We start from the raw sequence: 20,757 nt of genomic DNA on the forward strand, positions 1-20,757 counted from the left end.
TTTTATGTATTTGGATGCTCCCATGTTGGGTGCATAAGTATTTACAGTTGTTATATCCTCTTGTTGGATTGTCCCCTCATTATATAGTGTCCTTCTTTGTCTCCTTTTTTTTTTTTTTAAGATTTTATTTATTTGACAGAGAGACAGTGAGAGAGGGAACAGAAGCAGGCCTCCCACTGAGCAGGGAGCCCAATGCAGGGCTCGATCCAGGACCCTGGGATCATGACCTGAGCTGAAGGCAGATGCTTAATGACTGAGCCACCCAGGCGCCCCCCCCCCCACCTTGTCTCTTGTTACAGTCTTTGTTTAATGTCTGTTTTGTCCAATGTAAGTATTGCTACCCCAGCTTTCTTTTTGGTATCTTTTGTGTATGATAAATGTTTCTCCATTCCCTCACTTTCAATCTACAGGTGTCTCTAGATCTGAAATAAGTGTCTTTTAGGCAGCATATAGATGAATCTTATTTTTTTTAAATCCACTCTGTCACCCTATGTCTGATTGGAGCATTTAGTCCATTTACATTCCAAGTAATTATTGATAGATATGTATTTATTGCTGTTACCTGTTTTGTGGTTATTTCTATAGATTTTTCTCTGATCCTTTCTTGCTCTCTTTCATACTTTGTTGGTTTTATTTAGTGCTATACTTGGATTCCATTCTCTTTATTCTTTGCATATCTATTACTGGTTTTTTTTTTTTTTTTTTAAGATTTATTTGACAGAGACACAGCGAGAGAGGGAACACCAGCAGGGGGAGTGGGAAAGGGAGAAGCAGGCTTCCTGATGAGCAGGGAGCCTGATGCAGGGCTCAATCCCAGGACCCTGGGAATCATGACCTGAGCCAAAGGCAGACGCTTAACGACTGAGCCACCCAGGCGCCCCTCTATCACTGGTTTTTGATTTGTGGTTACCATTGGGTTTGTGTGTAAGATCTTCTGCATATAGCAGTCTATATGAAGTTGATGGTTGCTAAGTTTAAACCCATTCTTTACTCCTCTCCCTCCCCCCCCCGACATTTTAGGTATATGGTGTCATATTTTACATCCTTTTATGGATCCCTTGACTGATTTTTTTATAGAAATATTTATTTTTACTGTTTCTGTGTTTACTTTTCATACTCTAATTTATAGTCTTCCTTTGCACTCAAAAACTCCCCTTTACTGGTGTAGTGGTCAGAACTCCTTTAGTTTTTGCTTGTCTGAGAAACTCTTTATCTCTGTTTCTATTCTGAATGATAGCCTTGCTGGGTAGAGTATTCTTGGCTGCAGATTTTTTCCCTTTCAGCACTTTGAATATATCATGCCACCCCCCTCTGGCCTGCAAAGTTGCTGCTGAAAAATCAGCTGATAGTCTTATCAGGGTTCCCTTGTATGTAACTCTCTTCTCTTACTGCTTTTATTTTTTTCTTTATCACTACTTTTTGCCATTTTAAATACTGTGTGTTTGGTGTGGACCTCCTTGGGTTGAATTTTTGGGGAAATATCTTGCCTTTGGGATCTGGATATTTGTTTCCTTCCCCAGATTTGGGAAGTTTTCAGCTATTATTTCTTCAAATAAAGTTTCTGCCCCCTTATCTCTCTCTTCTTCTGAGAACCCTATAATGCAGTTATTACATTTGATGGAGTCACTAAGACTGTTCTCAATTTGCATTATTTTCTTTCCTCTCCTTTGCTCTGCTTGGTTATTTTCCATTACTCTCTCTTCCAGGTCACTAATTCATTCCTCTGCTTCATCTGACCTCCTATTTATTCCATCAAGTGTATTTTTAATTTCACTTACTGTGTTCTTGATCTCTGATAGGTTCTTCTTTATCTCTGTGTTAAGGGTCTCACTGATTTCCTCCTCTTTTCTCCATTCCCCTGAGTGTTTTTGTAATCATTAAGTTCTCTCTCAGGCATATTATATCTCTCTTGCTTTGGGCTCTTGCTGTGGTTTGGTTCTGTTCTTCCATTTGGGAGATGTTTCTTGGTCTCCCCATCTTGTCTGACTTTGTATGTGTTAGAAAAGTCAGCTACTTCTCTTGCTCTTAATGATAATAGCCTTATGAAGGAGAGGTCCTGTAGTGCCGTGCAGTGTAATGTCCTATTCCCCAGGGCCTGGCACTTGAGGGAGTGTCACCTATGTGTGTTGCATGTGCTCTGCTGTTGAGTCTTGGCCTCTTTTTCCTTCTTCCAGTTGTCTGCAGAGGCTGTCTTTGCCTATTGTGGGCAGTGTTTGGTCACCAGCAGGGGTGGGGCACATTTTAATATTTAACATTTTAATGTGGCGAGATCATCTTGTAAAATGAGACCTGGTCCCACCACTACCAGAACTGAGGTTCCACAAGACACGCAGGTCTGGAGATGTAGTGTTGGCAGTTTGTGCAGCTCTTCTGGAGGACCTACAGTGCAGGAACTCGGGCAAGCTAGAATAGGAAGGGCAGATCTGCTGAAGCAGGGGTGGTAGGGCTTGGTGTAAGCAAATTAGCTAATGAGTGGCAGCACTGTACTGGTTCCTGCAGGTGCCCACTGTTTATATGGGGGTGGGGGAGGTGGGGAAGTGGGAGGGGGGGCGGCTGTAGGAAGGAAATTACACCTGCTAGCTCCTCTGTCCCTGGAGGAGTTTCCCTGTGATCCGTTTGTCCAGCCATGCTCTGAGATGAGCAGATCACTCTCCCTTCTGTCTGCCCCCAGCATGTTTCAAACTACTGGTTCTATGTTGTATCTGCATGAGCTGTTTGTTGAGCTAAGGGCAGGGACTCAGCTTCCTGATACCCTCAAGGCTCTCCCAGACTTGAGCCCAAAGATTTTTAAAATTCCAGGCATTAAATCACTGGTTTTAAGAACTCCTGAAATTTGGCCCCTCTCACTTTTTCTTTTGCTTTCTTTTTTTATGTTACGTTAGTCACCATACAGTACTTCATTAGTTTTTGATGTAGTGTTCCGTGATTCATTGTGTATAATACCCAGTGCTCCATGCAATACGTGCCCTTCTTAATACCCATCACCTGGCTAACCCCCCCACCCCCCCTCCCCTCTGAAACCCAGTTTGTTTCCCAGAGACCATAGTCTCTCATGATTCGTCTCCCCCTCCGATTCCCACCCCCTTCATTTTTCCCTTCCTTCTCCTAACGTCCTCCGTGCTATTCCTTATGTTCCACAAATAAGTGAAGCCATATGATAATTGACTTTCTCTGCTTGACTTATTTCACTTAGCATAATCCCCCCCCCCCCCAGTTCCAACCATGTTGATGCAAATGGTGGGTATTCATCCTTTCTGATGGCTGAGTAATATTCCGTTGTATATATGGACCACATCTTTATCCATTCATCTGTTGTAGGACATCTTGGTTAGAATGGCAAAAATTAACAAGGCAGGAAACAACAAATGTTGGAGAGTACGTGGAGAAAGGGGAACCCTCTTACACTGTTGGTGGGAATGCAAGTTGGTACAGCCACTTTGGAAAGCAGTATGGAGGTTCCTCAAAAAGTTGAAAATAGAGCTACCCTATGACCCAGCAATTGCACTATTGGGTATTTACCCCAAAGATACAGATGTAGTGAAAAGAAGGGGCACATGCACCCCAGTGTTCATAGCAACAATGTCCACAATAGCCAAACTGTGAAAGGCCCTCTTTATGGAGATCCATCCTCCCCATTCGTGGGCTCCCCAGTGTGAGAGTCTGTTTTCTGCCCTTCTCTGTGCCACTAGCTCCATCCCCACAGTGGATGGCCATTGTCTGTTTCGCTCCCAGACTGCACTGTTGCCCTTCCTACCTTCGATGCGGCCCCTTCCTAGCCTTTAGTTGTGGAGTTTGTTCTGCCAGTCTTTGGGCCATTTTCTGGGTTATTCACACTGATATGAATGCTATCTAGTTGTTGTATTAGGTGGTTGTATCCATGGGACAAGGTGAGCTTAGGGTCCTCCTATTCAGCCATCTTCTTGGCTGACGCTCAGCAGTTATTTTTTCTTTCAGCACTTGAATATATCATCCCACTCTCTCCTGGCCTGTAACGTTTCTGCTGAGAAATCTGACAACAGTATGGGGTTTCCTTTTAAGTTACAAGCTTCTCCACTCTTGCTGCTTTTAAGATTCTTTGATTTTTGGTAGTTTTATTGTGTCTTGGAGAAGGCTTCTGAGATTGTTTGGTAACCTATGAACTTCGTGAATATGGATATCCAAATTTCTCCTCAGGTTTGGGAAGTTTTTAGCCTTTTGTGTTAGCCTTATTTTTTTTAAAAATAAGCTTTCTTCTCGCTTCTCCCTCTCTCCTTCTGCAAGTCCAATAATTTGCAAATTATTTCTTTTAATGGTATCCTATAGATCACATAGGCTTTCATCACTCTTTTTCATTCTTTTTTTCTTTGTTCTCCCATGACTGGATAATTTCAAAATTCCCATCTTCTAATTCTTAGATTTTTTTTTTCCACTTGATCCTTTGGTGTTGGTGCTATTGTATTTTTCATTTCATTCATTGTATTCTTCTACTCCAGAGTATGCTTTGTCCTTTTTATGATACCATTGTTAAACTGCTCATTTTGTTCATGTATTGTTTTCTTGTTTTCACTGAATTGTCTGTGTATTCTTGTACCTCACTTGTACCTTTAAGCTTCCTTAAAACAGATACTTTGAATTCCTTATCAGGTAAACAGATCTCCATGTCTTTGGGTTCAGTTACTAGATTATCATTTTTTGGTGGTGTCATGTTTCCTTGATTTCTCATGTTCCTTAGAGTTTTGCATTGTTGTCTTTGTATTTGAAGTAGCAGTCACCTCCTATCTTTACTATTTTCGAGAAATACCTTCGGGGGTGCCTGGGTGGCTTAGTTAAGCATCAGACTCTTGATTTCAGCTCAGGTCATGATCTTAGAGTCCTGGGATTGAGCCCCATGTGGGCTCCGTGCTTAGTGGGGAGTCTGCTTAAGAATTCTCTCTCTCTCTCCCTCCCCCCTCCCCACTCACGTGTGCTCTCTAAAAATGAATAAATGGAAATCTAAAAAAAAAAAATACCTTCAGTCAGCTCTGGTAGAGAATCTGACTTTCTGTCTATGGATATGCCTGCTCCATGCTTCTTGTTACCTCTTATGGCAGAATTCTTAAGCTTGTATGCCTTCTCAATTTTGCAACGAACAAGGCTCAGTGCTGACAGTCTTCCTTTTGCTTTCCCAAGGGTAGGGCTAAAGCTCAGGTTTGTGGCCTCTCTGGTCCACGAATTTGGGCTGGCTTTTTGCACATGCTCACTAGCCCTCTGCCAAAATATGCTCTCAACGCTGTTGGGATGCACACAGAGAGCCAGCCACGGGTGGGTGTGTGTGTGTGTTACATGCAGCATTGGGGGGGGGTCCCCATAGACTACTCAGGGATGCACACAGAGAGCCAGCCACGGGTGTGTGTGTGTGTGTGTGTGTGTGTGTGTGTGTGTGTGTTACATGCAGCATTGGGGGGGGTCCCCATAGACTACTCAGGGATGCACACAGAGAGCCAGCCACGGGTGTGTGTGTGTGTGTGTTACATGCAGCATTGGGGGGGGGTCCCCATAGACTACTCAGGGAGATCCACAGGTAAGGTATTCAGTACTCTGGATGGGACCACAGTGAAATGGGCCTCTTAGGCAGCATCTTGCACAGCTGGGGAAGCTGGGCACTCACTCTCACTTTCTCCCCACCCCTTCACTCCCCCTCACCGCCCCCCAGGAGAAATCACAGGCTGAGACCTCTTTTGGCCTTGAGTTGTTCCACCTTGAGGGAGGAGTGATAAATCTAAACTATTCCTCTTTAATGCATCTAAACGTATTTTTTTTTTTTGCTCCAGTGTTGTGCTAAAACTTTTCTGCTGGAAACCTGGACTTATACAAAGTCTCTCTTGTCCACAGGTGACCGCTTAAGATTTAGTGTTTTCTAGGGGTTTGCGGACTGATGCTGAGAAGGGCTGAAGCTTGTTCACAGGCTACTGCTGGGTCCAAGCCAGGACCTAGGTCTGTATGTTTTTTACAGAATGCAAGGGTGGGCAAAATTCCTCCTGGGTTGCTTAGTATATGCTGCTGGATCCCAAAGTCCCACAAAGGCATTTTTGTCCATGGATAGATGCCAAATTATTGGTGGGAGATTGGGGAGGGGGCACAATTGAGGGACATCTTGTTCAGCCATGTTGCTGACATTACTTCTGAAATTGTCTTTAGTAAGGCTGAGTGGCTGGGAAGAAGTAGAAGGTTCAGTCATCTCTTCTCAGTGGTCAAATTTCTGCTCTCTTTGCTTTGTCCTTTCTCTAGGTGCAATTCCTTTCAGTTATGAAGGCTAAAAGTTCAAGATAAAGGTATTGGCAGGCTTGATCTCTCCTGAGGGCCATAGGGAAGGGTCTATTCCAGGCATCTCTCTTTGGCTTGCAGATGGCCCTCCTCTTCGCTTCCTCTTCATATGGTCCTCCCTCTCTGTTCTCAAAATTCTATGTATTCTTAAACCGTTCCATAGCTAGCTGACAAACAGTGGTATTTCACATCCCAGCAATAGTTTCAAGACGTAATTCCTTTAGCTACTGGAATCAGAGTGAACAAAAAAGGATGAAATCAAAGTGAGACAAGGTTTCACAAGTAAAGTTTTAAATTCAAAGACCAAGACTAATAAGCTTAAGGGTAAGGCACTGGCTCCTTTGGGCCCCTGCTGGAGGTCTCAAGGGATCGCCTCCAGGCCCTTGACCCAAGCAGCTGTACATCTGGTCTACTCCTGGGCTAAAGCTGCTCAGATTCCAAACACAAGCCTTGCAAAGAGTGGTAAAATATTGTGGACACTAACCACTTTGCAAGTGATCTTTCTCTCTGTGCTTCAAGAAACACAAGCAGGCCCATTTATTACAGTTTATGATCTTTTAGTAGCACTTTTTGTGTATGCGACTGGCCATGCTATAATGTGATTCTGTGCCACTCTTTCTCACTGGACTGCGAACAGTTCTGTCTTTCTCAGCAGAGGACTCAGCACAGACCCTACTCCTCAGGAGTTCTGCACAGAAGTGTACTCAATGAATAGGGCAGTAAATTAAGATGAAATTATCCCTCCTTTTCCCTCCTCCCTACACCCATGAGAGTATAAGCTGAACTAATCAGGGGAAAGGTGGAGTGTGGTAAATATAGTATTTCCTTATAAATAAGAATATTAGAAGACAAACATGATCAATAATTACCACACAATAAAAATGCAGAAATACCACAATAAAAATATAATTTTCAAAGAACAGAAGTTTGCATGCATACATATTCACATACTTCATTTGAGAACCTCAGTGCTACTTCTTTCTAGTATAGATGAACATAAAATGCCCAGATATATACAAAACAAACAATACAAATTTTAACCATTTTTACAAAGGTGAAAATATAAAGAAATGAAGACTATGGATTTACGTCTACAAACAATTTACTTTGAATCTCATCTGATATGAACACCTACCATTTTATCAGACTTTGTATTTGATACAACTATATGTTAGAATTACAGTGGACAAAATTGATGAAATCCTAATCCTCAATAGCCTATACCGAGTAACTATTAAAATTAATGCAACCTTCAACTATTCTAAGTACTGTTGCTATAATTTTCTATTTATTAAAACTTCAATTTTAAGGGAACAAAACTGTACTTTATGCTCTTTCAGGAAAGAGAATAAACATTAATTAAATCTTCAATCCCAACTTTTAAAGCTTAGAGCTCTTTAAGTATTCTGCTAATCTGAAACTATTTTTGGTTCATTGCTAACTTTTAAAATATCTTAAGACAATCAGTGTGATTTAAGGTCATTTTCTTTTTGTCTGGATAGCACTGTTTTCTTTTTGTCTTTATACCAAAGCAGTAAGGCAGGAAAGTGTTTCCTTTTCCAAATCAGATAGAGAATATCCATTTTAAAATTCAGGGACTAGAATCATTGTAAATAATCCTACCAACAGGATATTAAGGCTGCTGTGATTTTCCTTTACATTTAAACCATAACATAAGATTAACAGTGTTATTGCCTACAAATGTTGAATTTATAAGCATTTGGGCTTAAATCACAGGACATAAATATTATCATTTCTGTCTATACTCCAATTCCAGTTAACAAAACACTGTTTTCACAATCATCTTGGATGAGTTTGAAGATGAAGTTAGAAAATGCTACACCAAAGCTGAAACTGGATGATTCTGCTACAAGGAAATATGCTTGAGGGGTCAAGAGTGGTCTTCCAATATCTGGTTAGTGTTGGCACAATATGCCCCAACCCTGCACAGAATCTACAGGCCACACTCCAGCCATCATGACACATGTGTGCGTGCCTTAATGCTCCAAAGGGCCTGGCCTGCTACTTACCAAAGGTGAGATGTGTGGCTTTGCAAGAACCACCGGGTGCCAGTTGGAATATATCCTATTTGCTGCAACATTCTTCTTTGAGGCAAGCCCTTCTAGATATGTGAATGAGAAAAATCACATAACCTAGCCTGCGTAAGACTTCCTAAAATCATTTCCTAGCATGAATGTGAACCAGACTTTGCTGTATGCATCTTTCAGTGTTAGCACCATATTTAAGCCTGAACTGAGGTAAAGATAAACACTCAGATAGCTTTGGGTAAAAATTACAGTAGCAATTTTGAATGGGGTGCTTACAGCAGTGTTCTTCCTGATCATTAAAATAAGTTGTTTGAAGAACCATTTGATCCCAAGTATATATATATCCAATATATATCGAAATTGATAATACAAAGCTAGGTGTATAAGCTTTTAACAGAGAAAATGCAGCAAAACAGAATTCTCATTTTTGAAATTGAAACTATGTCATTATTGGGTTGATGAAGTCAAAGATTTTGATAAAATATACTGAGCCAACCTGACAAGGCCAGTTTGATATCAAATAGCAATGTCTAGGAATTCCATTTTTCAGAGCATGGTCAAGTTTATGGTAGACACTAGTCAATATCCAGTGCCTACAAGAACTACATTAATCTATTTGTATCTTGCTAGTCGCTCCATTTAATAAAAGGGAGTAGCTTCTCTCTTCCCCAACTATTTTAATCTATGTAGACAAACCTTTCTGGAACTTTTAGTTATCATTTATATAAAGGAATGGGGAAGGAAAGACCCTAAAACTTAAAATCTTGAAGGTGTATGTTTCAGCAAATAAAGTTTAGTTAAGAAATAACTGGACAAAATGAGGTAATTCTCTAGTTCCTATAAACTGATAAGGTGAAACAATGTGGAAGATAAAGAACTAATGAAAACTTTTCAAACGACTTTTCCCCTTTTTACCATTACTTAACATATGAGAGAAATAAGAAACTTTAGATACAGCTAGCTTTGGGGAGCATAACAAAACTAATTTTTCAAAGAAGAACTGCAATTACTTATCAAATAAAATATACTCTTGGGAGTCTGAATTCCAGTGTTGTTCTATCTCTACAGTCAGGGCTAGTCTTGGTGCTCAGGCAGAAGCACTAGGAGCAGTGCTTACTGCCCAGACAGCCTATCACTCAATTTGACCCAGATTCTTCAAAAACACTCACCAGTAGTATTTTCAATGGACTCTGTTGAGATTCAGATAAAAATAGGAGGAACTTTCCCCTGCAGCCTATAGAAACGTTAAAGGAAACAGTTTAAGGTTTGTACTTAACCTTTTTAAAAAATTCAGCTGAATACTGCAGATCATTCTTCAGAAAACTCATGTAAACAGTCATTTTTCTTTTATAAATATGCTGGTGCAAACTGCACCTAACTGGTAATATACACAGAGGTATAGCTTAGCTACATCTGCAAGAATGCTGATTAGTATATAAGATCTTTCAGTTCCCTGTCAGTCAGTTCATTCACTTCCATAATTTTCTCTAAATGTTCCATGTATCGGCCATGGTCCTGCAGGAAATGAGGGACCCTCATGTTTTCAATAACTGCCAATCCTTTCAAGCGATCCACATCTTCATAAGAGACCTGAAAAAAGGAAGGTGGGTTAATTTTTAAATGTAAGTAACTTCTTCCCTAAGTCTTAAGAGAAACATTACTTCAATACCTGCAAAATAACAAAATTCAGTGGCTTCCTTTCCCTTACTGTATTAAATATGAATGTATTAGGGCACCTGGGTGGCACATGAGGTTAAGTGTTCGACTCCTGATTTCAGCTCAGGTCATGATCTCAGGGTTGTGAGATCAAGCCCTGCATTGGGCTCACGTTCTGGGCATGGAGACTGCTTGAGATTCTCTCTCTGCCCCCTCCTTCTGCACCCCTACTAAAAAAAAAAAAAAAAAGTATTGATCTGCCTGCTTATACCATGACCATAAAAAAAAAAAAATCAAGTCAGTATTTAACATTCTATCTTGGACCTACACTGTTTGTCTAGAATTTACATAACTAAACTTAATACATGTGTGTGAGAGACTCTAAAACCTAAACAAATGTCCTGACTAAATCTAAATGAAAGAACCCAGGAAAGAGCTAGAATGTAAATACTGTATCACTGAATTAGGAAAATTGGCACAATTATAGATTGAATTCCTATTTCTATTTAATTTCAGAAATAAAGTTGTGTTTTATGTTAAATTCTTTTTGTAAGCAAGTATCTATAAACTTGTTTTACTTATGTAAGAAGTATTTATTTTTTACTTTTATATTTTTATTTTTTTTATTAGGTAAGAAGCCAATCTCTCATAAGTATTTACATTGAGTTTTTGGATGAAATTCTTTTAAGTTCTATAAATTAAGATTTAGTAGAAAGGCTTTAAAGAAATCATGTTCATTTATATTTTAATAAGTTTTAATTTTTTTAAGATATTATTTATTAGAGAGCACACACAAGCAGAGGGAGAAGCAGACTCCCCACTGAGCAGGGAACCTGACATGAGGCTCGATCCCAGGACCCCAAGACCATGACCTGAGCCAAAGGCAGACACTTAACTGACTGAGCCACCCAGATGCCCCTTAAGTTTTAAATTTTTATTATTGAAATTATTTTATTGAGTATTTCTACCACTAAGTAATGAAAATAGGTTTGTTGTTGATGCTGGTGTGGTTTAATTTTTTCTTCTTCCTTCCTTGACTGACAAGATATATCCATAAATATGTCCAAGAAATAAACCCTACAGGTTTTCTTTGAGGTTTTTGGTGTTTAATCCATTTTTAGTTTATTTTTGTGTATGGTGTAAGAGGGTGGTCCAGTTTCATTCTTTTGCATGCAGCTGTCCAGTTTTCCCAGCACCATTTATTGAGGAAGTCTTTTTTTCCACTGTATACTCCGCTTCTGTCATAAATTAAATGATCTAGGCTATCCTGTTCCATTGCTCTATGTATCTATTTCTGTATCAATTCCATACTGTTTCAATTACTATAGCTCTGTAGTATATATCTTGAAATCTGGGATTATTATACTTCTAGCTTAGTTCTTTTTTAAGATGGCTTTGCTGATTCGATGTTGTTTGTGGTTTCATACAAATTTCAGGATTGATTATTCTAGTTCTGTGAAAAATGCTACTGATATTTTGGTATTGCACTGAATCTGCAGCTTGCTTTGGGTAGTATGGACATTTTAACAAAATTAATTCTTCCAATCCAAGAGCACAGTGTTATCTTCCCACTTGTTAGTGTCATCTTCAATTTCTTTCATCAGTGTCTTCTAGTTTTCAGAATATAGGTCTTTCGCCTCCTTGGTTAATTTATTTCTAGGTATTTTATGCTTTTAGTACGATAAGTGGGATTGTTAATTTCTTTTTCTGCTTTCTTTTTGTATCCTGTAACTTTACTGAATTCATTTATTCTGTTTTTTGGTGGAGTCCTTAGGGTTTTCTATATATAGTATCATATAGTATCGTGTCATCTGATGGTTTTACTTCTTACTAATGTGGATGCCTTTTACTTCTTTTTCTTGTCTGACAGCTAGGACTTCTAGTACTATGTTGGTAAGAATGGACATCCTGGTCTTATTCCTGATCTTAGGAGTTTTGAAAAGCTTTCAGTTTTTTCATTGTTGGCTCTTGGGTTTTAATTTATGGCCTTTATTATGTTGAGGTATGTTCTCTCTAAAGCTTTGTCAAGGGTTTTTATCACGAATGGATGTTGTACTCTGTCAAATGTTTTTTCCTCATCTATTGAAATGATGTGGTTTTTAATTCTTTGTTATTGATGTGATGTATCATGATTGATTTGCAAATACTGAACAACACTTGCATCCCAGGAATAAATCCCACCTAATCATGGTGAATGATCCTTTTAGTGTATTATTGAATTCGGTTTGGGTAGTATTTTGTTTAGGATTTCTGCATCTGTATTCATCAGAAATATTGACCTGTAGTTTTTTTTGTAGTGACTGTGTCTGGTTTTAGTTTCAGGATAATGCTGGCGTTGCAGAATGAATGTGGAAATTTTACTTCCTCTTCTATGTTTTTGGAAGAGTTTGAGAATTCTATTTACTCTTCTTTGGTAGAATTTAGAATTCATCCATTGAGCCACGTGGTTCTAGCTGTTGGGAGTTTTGTTTGTTGGGAATTCATTTATTACTGATGCAGTTTCATTACTAGCAGTCAGTCTTAGAGGATTGTAGGTTTCTATTTTCTTTGTATTTCTGTGGTATCAGTTATTTCTCCTCTTTCATAACCGATTTGAGTTTTCCCTTCTTAACGAGTCTGGCTAAAGGTTTACCAATTTTATCTTTCAAAAAACCAGATCCTAGTTTCATTGATCTTTTCTGCTAGCTTTGTTCTTTTCTAGTTCCTCAAGGTAGGCCTGTATCACTATAAACATCCTCCTTAGAACTGCTTTTGCTGTGTCCCCAAAGTTTTTAGACCATTGTGTTTTCATGTATTATTTTTTGATTTCCTCTTTGATTTCTTTGTATACCCATTGTTTCTTAAACCATCCTGAGTTTATTATAGGAAAGAATGAGTAAAAGTAAACATAATATTGCAGTTGGTAAACACAGTTCTCATTTGAAGAGAAAGGAGATACACATGCGGAATGGGAAAGGGAGGGGTAAAAGAAACTTGCAGTGTCTGATTTGAATTAGAATGCCCTTATGATTTAAAACAGATACAAGATTTGCTCACTGGGAAAACCGAGAAGCATCAATATTCCAGGAGTAAGGAACACACCTAGTACTACTCAGACCTGGTTTTCTAAATACCATTTTCACTAAAAGGAATCAAGTCTTCCTTGGAGAAATATCTCATCTGAGATATGGATAGAAAAGGTGTAAGATGGACCGAGAACATTTTACTTTGCCAGGAAACAGGGTGACATGTTTTTAAAAACACAGGAGCAGCCACTGGAAGGGCTGAATAAAAAAACACTTAAGTCCATAATAATATTGCAAAAGAGTGAAATGTAACAGAATTTAAGATCTCTATTTTGCTACCACTAGTGTAGTTGACTGATATGGGCAAAGATCATCAAAGGATGTTAAAACCATTCCTTGAAATGTTAAGGAACAGTACATTCTTAGGTATTACCCCACAGATTATTTAATATAAAAAAGGTACCTTTACAAGGGAGAGATCTGGCAGTAACTAACTTACCCAAGTGATCAAAGCATCACTGATATTGGAATAAAATCAAATATGTGCTTTCTAATGTGATGAAATAATAAAATATACAAGTCACTTATATAGTATTCTTGGTAAAAATGTTTAACCCAAATCTAATCACAAGAAAACAATAGGATAATACAGATTGTAGGAATTCTCAAGAAAACTGTCCTGGACTCTTAAAAATGTCAGGAAAAGTAAAAAGATGGGGGGGAGGGAACAAAGTGGACTTCTCTAGATTAAGAGAAATATAACCAAATGCAAGGCATGAATTGTTATTGAATCAGTGATACATTTCTTAAGAAAATCACATGGTCATGTCAGATTAAAGGGGGAAGTGTTATACTTGCAGCTTATTTAAAATGCTTTAGAGAAAGAGGTATATAAAATAAAACCATATAATACATTGCCAAATTTCCTATTCCCTTCAAAGAAATGTTGGAGTTTGGTTTTGTGACACCATTATTTCTTCCTTCCAGGAAACTTCAAACACACAGTCTAAAAACAATCTGAATCTTATTTAATCATTAAATCAAGCCTGAGGAAATGATGACCTGGTGTGTTGTAGACGACATGCCACTGGTTTCACTCACCTTCCCCAGGGCGGTCAGAAGATGAAAGTCAATGGTCTCTCTGTATCGGAGGATTTGCAGGATACCATCCAAGTATACCTGGTCTTTACTGAAGCACCCTGGAGGAAGACAATAGGTTTTATTTTCTAAGTAATTAGATACTAACACAGTCCCTTTACTGTAGGCTTCAGTCCTGAATAAAAATAAAAATGGCAAATTAGAATTAACTATCTTCATAACCTAAAATGCAAGGTCTTGGGTAGCACCAGGAAAATGTGCACACTGGTAGCTTCCCTTTAAGAATTCCATTCCCCATAGTTAAAACAGCATTTTTCTAATCATAAACACTGGTGATTTAAAATATAGGATATGTCATCCACACTCCCACCATTTGATCATAACCTTAACTCCCATGTGTATGGAGGCACTTGGGGCAGCAGGGAGGACAGCTATTGAGCAGTAAGTCTCACAGGGGGCAAGGTGGAGACATGGGATTTCAGAAACTCCTGGTTTTTAAAAAAAATACTACCCGTTACCCCATTAAAAACATCTATAGGTGATGTCGATACTCCTCCTCCATATGAAAACAAGAATTAGAACTGGATATTAATACGGAGGTTTAAAAGTAGAAGAAAATATGAAAACATGAAAAGGAACAGCTCATGAGATCTGAGCCTAAAGTGTTCCACTTACAAAAAGAAAACTTCTTCCCATCATGACATAACTTCTGTAAATTTTCTAAAATTCTGCTCTATTAAATGGACTAAAATTCTATCATATTAAGTCATAATTTTTTTAGGTATGCTATAGCATGGGAATTATGGAAAAAAGGTAGGACACTTCTTCAGCTAGGCTCAGATCTCATGAGCTGTTCCTACTTTTTAGGAGAAATAAGATACATATTGAAGTACTTGGCTTTAAAATACTATAGAAAAACAGGAACTTAGAAAAATAGATGACCCATGGCTAGGAAATGTTGATAATTACTAAGATTAAGTGATGTCTAATGAGGGCACATCCGATTAATCACTTTTGAAATTTGAAATTTTTCAAATTTCAAACTTTTAGTAATAAACAGTTTTCTTAAAGTTAAGTGGGGGCACATAAGTGGCTAAGTTGGTTGACCATCTGGCTTTTGATTGTGGTTCAGGTCATGACACCACATACCTAAAATGTGGTACAGAGAGGAGTACAAATTTAATGTTTTTGTATGGGTTCAAACTTAGGTGATCATCAACTTAATATAGAGACTCCACTAAAAGTCTCCTAGAACTGATAAATGAATTCAGTAAGGTTGCAGGATACAAAATCAATATACAAAAATCCACTGCATTTCTATACACAATGAAGCAGCAGAAAGAGAAATTAAGAAAATCCCATTTATAATTGTACCAAAAATAGTAAAATATCTAGGAATAAACTTAACCAAAGGGGTGAAAGACCTGTACTCTAGAAACTATAAAACACTGGTGAAAGAAATTGAAGATGACATTCCATGCTCATGGATTTGTAGACTATTGTTAAAATGTCCATACTACCCAGCAATCTCCAGATTTAAAGCAATCCCTATCAAAATACCAATAGCATTTTTCATAGAACAAGAACAAATAATCTTAAAATTTGTATGGACTCACAAAAGACCCCAAATAGCCAAAATAATCTGGAAAAAGAATAAAACTGGAGGTTATCATAATACCAGATTTCCAGATATATTACCAAGCTCTAGTAATCAAAACAGTATGGTACTGGTACAAAAACAGACACGTAGATTAATGGAACAAAATAGAGAGCCCAGAAATAAACCCATGATTATATGGTCAATTAATCTTTGACAAAGCAAGAATATGCAATGAGAAAAAGTCTAACAAATGACACTGGGAAAACTGGACCACTTTCTTCCATTATACACAAAAATAAACTCAGAATGAATTAGGGATCTAAATGTGAGACCTGAAACTATAAAAATCACAGAAGAGAGCACAGGCAATAATTTCTTTGACACTGGCCATAGCAACATCTTTCTAGATATGTCTCCTGAAGCAAGGGAAGCAAAAGCAAAAATAAACTATTGGCACTACATGAAAATAAAAAGCTTTTACACTGCAAAGGAAACAACCAACAAAACAAAAAACCTACTGAATGGCAAAAGATACCTATCTGCAAATGGTATATCTAATAAGGGGTTTGTAATCAAAATATATAAAGAACTTATACAACTCAACACCAAATAAACCCTGAAATAATCCAATTAAAAATGGGCAGAAGACACAAAGAGACATTTTTCTAAAGAAGACATACATGCTGGAGGGGAAGGAGATGGAGTAACTGGGTGATAGGCATTAAGGCGGGCACTCGATGTAATGAGCACTGGGTAATCTATGCAACTGATGAATCACTAAATTCTACCTCTGAAACTAATGATATACTATATGTTAATTAAATTGAATTTAAATAAAACATTAAAAAAAAAGACATACAGATGGCCAACAGATACATGAAAAGATACTCAACATCACTCATCATCAGGCAAAGGCAAATCAAAACGACAGTGAGATATCACCTCACACCTGTCAAAATGGTTAAAATAAAAAACACAAGAAGCAAGGTGAGGATGTGGAGAAAAAGGAACCCTGGTGCTCTGTTGGTGGGAATGCAAACTGATACAGCTACTGTGGAAGACCATATGATGGTTCTTAATCAGAATTACCATATGATCCAGTAACTGCACTAGTGGGTATTCACCCAAAGAATACGAAAACACTAATTTGAAAAGATATAAGCACCCCTGTGTTTACTGCAGCATTATTTACAATAGCCAAATTAATAGAAGCAACCTGTGTATGACAGATGAATGGATAAAGATGTGGTGTATGTTTATATATGTGTGTTTTTATATACATACACACACACACACACACACACACAATGGATTATTACTCAGCCATAATAATGAAATCTTGCCATTTGCAACATGGGATGATCTAGAGGGTATAATGCTAACTGAAATAAGTCAAAGACAAGTACCATATGATTTCACTCATATATGGAAATTAAGAAACAAAACAAAGAAAAACAACAACAAAAAAACCAGACTCTCAAATATAGAGAAAAAACAGGGTTACCAGAGGGGAGGTGGGTGGGGGATGGGTGAAAAAGGTGATGGGGATTAAGAGTACACTTATCGTGATGAGCACTGAATAATGTACAGAACTGTTCAATCATTATATTGTACACCTGAAACTAATATAACACTGTTAATTATACTGGAATTTTTTTAATTAAAAAATTAAAACAAAACAATGAGATACCCACTAGGATGATTATAATAATTTTAAAAATGAAAATACAAGTATTGGTAAGTGTTGGTAAGGATATGGAAAAATAAGAATCCCATATACTTCTGGTGGGAATATAAAATATTGCATTCACTTTGGAGAACATTCTGGCAGTTCCTCAAAAGCTTAAACAGAGAGTTACCATATGACCCAACAATTCTACTCTTAAGTATATACCCAAGAGAATTAAAAATATAAACTTGTACTCAAATGTTCACAGTAACATTATAATAGCCAAAACGTGAGGAAACAACTCAAATGTCCATTAACAGTGAGTAGAAAAATAAAATGTGTCTTATACATGCAATAGAATGTTATTCAGCAATAAAAAGGACTGAATACTGATACATGCTACCAAAAGGATGAACCTTAAAAACATCATGCTAAGTGAAAGAAGTCAGACACAAAGGATTACATATTATGTGATTCCGTTTAAATGAAATGTCCAAAATGGGCAAACCTATAAAAGCAGATTAATGGTTACTTAAAGCTGGGAGCTTGGGGAAGAAGGAATGGAGAATAACTGTTAATGGGTACAGGTTTCTTTTTGGGGTTACGAAAATGTTCTAGAATTAGATAGTGGTGATAGCTGCGCAACTCCATGAACATTCTAAAAACCACTGAGCTATACATTTTAAAATGGGCAAACTGTAGGTCGTGTGAATTATATCTCAGTAAAGCTGTTTTTAAAATCAGAGCAAGAAAAATGTTAACAATTGGTGAATCTAGAGGATGGGTAATATGAGTGTTAATTCTATCATTTCCATATTTCTGTTAGGTTTGAAATTTTTCAAAATGAGATCTGAAAAAAGAATGCTAACAAAATATGGTTTGGGAAAACTAGTACGGCCCTCAAGTAACAAAGGTTTAATTTTTCATAAGTGAGTGATTTCTCTGATTGGTGGATAAGGATTTAATCAAAATCAATAGACAACTAACCATAAGGCAAATCTACAGTCAAGAGACACTCACCTGGTTGAGAAGTATCAGTCCATCCCCTCTTGGCTCGTACACAATAATCCCATCTTGTATTGGGGTCCTTGACAAACTTCCCAATATCTTTGAAGAGTTCGCAAAAAGACATTTGGCTGGCTCGATAAACAGTGTAGTAGAGGAGGGCAGCCCTCCATAAAAAGGGGTCTTTTCTAAAAAGGACACTGTGAATACTTGCCAGTCCTTCCTCTGTGGGATTGTTTGGCTTTAGCTCATGTTTTTTGCGGCCAGTCCAACTGTTCCATGGCTGCTGAAGGTTGTTAATACCTCGAAAATAATGTGTGCCTGTGGAGAAGAAAAGGTGCGTGAAAAACAAGAAAGGACATTCTCATTTTAATTCTTATCCAAAAAAGATTCTACCAACAGTTCTAAAATCAAATTGATGTATACCTATGAATCAAGACAAAGTGGAAAATGACCTGACCCTAAAGCCTTTTGAAGGAGCTACTCTGCCTTCAGAAGGACCCCATGTCTCATTAGAACAGGTGTAACTTTTATACCATTTATTTTCTTAAACAGAAGAATCAGAGACTTGATATTTGAAGAGAATCTCAGAGAGCACTCAGTTCCATTTCCCTCAGTTTCAGAAACACGGGGAAGTGAAATCCAGGAGTTAAATGACTTTCCAAGCTTAACACAGCTACATGGTACCCTAAAAAAATCTAATTTGAAGTGAGACGATATCTTAGTTCAAGTGAAACCTAACAATTTCATTACCTTTTGCCAAATACTGTTAAGAAAAAACCCATTATAAAAGAATGTTTCTTTGCTGCTGATTTCTGATATTACAAGTGAACAAATGGAGAAGGGCTGCCCCTACCTATCTCATGCCTCAGCATTCCCTCCAGCCAGTGCTCACGTGCTGTGGAAACATTAATGGTCAATGTTGGGCACCCATTTACCACTGTCATTGAAGCTCGGGACAGCAGGTCTTCAGTGAGATGAACTACGATCTAAGAAGAGGAAAAAAATAAAATAAAATGTAAAGGCTGGAGAGAGGAAGCTTTCACAGGAAACAACAGACCCATAAATCAGTATTTCATTTATTTAAAAAAAATTTTTTTTAATTTTATTATGTTAATCACCATACATCATTAGTTTTTGATGTAGTGTTCCCTGATTGTTTGCGTATAACACCCAGTGCTCCATTCAGTATGTGCCCTCTTTAATACCCATCACCAGGCTAACCCATCCCCCCAGCCCCCTCCCCTCTAGAACCTTCAGTTTGTTTCTGAGTCCATAGTCTCTCATGGTTCGTCTCCCCCTCCGATTCCCCCCCTTCATTTTTCCCTTCCTATTTTTTTAAACATATAATGTATTATTTGTTTCAGAGGTACAGATCTGTAATTCAACAGTCTTATACAATTCACAGCGCTCACCATAGCACATACCCTCCCCAGTGTCTATCACCCAGCCACCCCATCCCTCCCAACCCCCCACCACTCTAGCAACCCTCAGTTTGTTTCCTGAGATTAAGAATTCCTCATATCAGTGAGATATGATACAGTATATTTTTATTTTGCTTGTACCAGTTTGAATCTCCCAGATACCAAGAAAATGATAATCACTTTTGACCCTTCCACTTTTGAGCATGCACAACTCAAGAACCTTTCCTGGATTAAAGGAAAGTAGAGGGCTGTGCTGAGGAGGCAGTGCCCTGTTGTGCTGTCAAATACAGTCCCCCCCGGTTAAAATGAGGCAAAGGAAGGTACACAAGCCAGAGTCCGCTTCTCTGCTTGACCATTTTGAACTGGCTGCTAATAAGAGGAGGCCACTGAGGCAAATTGCTTCATTAGTAATTTTCATAAAACAATTCCCATAATCCCATAGGCTATATAGAAAGGGTAGTAAGTAAAGAAAAACACAAAGAAACTGAACACAGCAATTCAATTTAGTGAGATCTCTGGGTGACTAATTAAATGAGCAGTTAAAATGCCAACAGCATCTTGTTATCACTCCCAATTCATACCTCACCCAGGCAGCCTTCTTTCATCATGTACTTCCGAACATGACTCCAGATTCGAGTTTTAGATAGCAGGCTGCCACCAGTGGCCTGCTCAAATTTTTCATAACTTCCATATTTCTGTAAAGTCAGTTCCATAATATTGATGGACTGTAAAAAAAAAAAAACAGGGATAATGAAAATAAATAGCGTCTTATTGCTTTGAGATGAGTAATAAACCAGTTATATTCTTATGGATCATGACCTGTGCTGTGTTTATTGATTTCCAAATGAAACTGCAAGGGAGGTACCATAACTGATTCTAAACAGCTTTCATTCATTGTCACAAATTTTTACAAACACCTCTGTACTTACAAATCCTCTTTCCCTTCACACGCTGAGTGTTTAAAGGTATT

At 38.0% G+C, this 20,757-nt stretch overlaps 2 protein-coding genes across 6 annotated transcripts in view; one reads left to right on the forward strand and one right to left on the reverse strand.

Annotated features, from left to right (window-relative positions):
• EEPD1 (endonuclease/exonuclease/phosphatase family domain containing 1) overlaps positions 1-20,757 on the forward strand; it is a 156,040-nt gene that overhangs the window by 130,731 nt on the left and 4,552 nt on the right. For 2 of the 4 annotated variants that reach the window (XR_015766788.1, XR_015766789.1), the window contains 4 exons: positions 5,851-5,952; positions 8,060-8,317; positions 9,852-9,934; positions 13,979-19,583. The gene's annotated coding sequence lies outside the window, so the exon portion shown is untranslated. Of the gene's footprint in view, positions 1-5,850; positions 5,953-8,059; positions 8,318-9,851; positions 9,935-13,978; positions 19,584-20,757 lie in introns of those variants that run through there. The other 2 variants (XR_015766790.1, XR_015766791.1) reach the window with 2 other exon arrangements.
• Positions 9,315-20,757, reverse strand: part of MATCAP2 (microtubule associated tyrosine carboxypeptidase 2) — a 55,514-nt gene continuing 44,071 nt past the window's right edge. For both annotated transcript variants that reach the window (XM_088018610.1, XM_028093890.2), the window contains 5 exons: positions 20,369-20,512; positions 19,220-19,352; positions 18,379-18,684; positions 14,093-14,190; positions 9,315-9,920 (listed from right to left, as the gene is read on the reverse strand). In XM_088018610.1, the coding sequence (XP_087874736.1) occupies positions 9,759-9,920; positions 14,093-14,190; positions 18,379-18,684; positions 19,220-19,352; positions 20,369-20,512 (843 nt within the window). In that variant the 3' untranslated portion in view covers positions 9,315-9,758. The remainder of the gene's footprint in view (positions 9,921-14,092; positions 14,191-18,378; positions 18,685-19,219; positions 19,353-20,368; positions 20,513-20,757) is intronic.

This window comes from Eumetopias jubatus, unplaced genomic scaffold (genome assembly GCF_037043125.1).
Source record: "Eumetopias jubatus isolate StellerSeaLion01/CBP00866 unplaced genomic scaffold, mEumJub1_p1.0 scaffold_14, whole genome shotgun sequence".
Taxonomy (NCBI): Eukaryota; Metazoa; Chordata; class Mammalia; order Carnivora; family Otariidae; genus Eumetopias; species Eumetopias jubatus.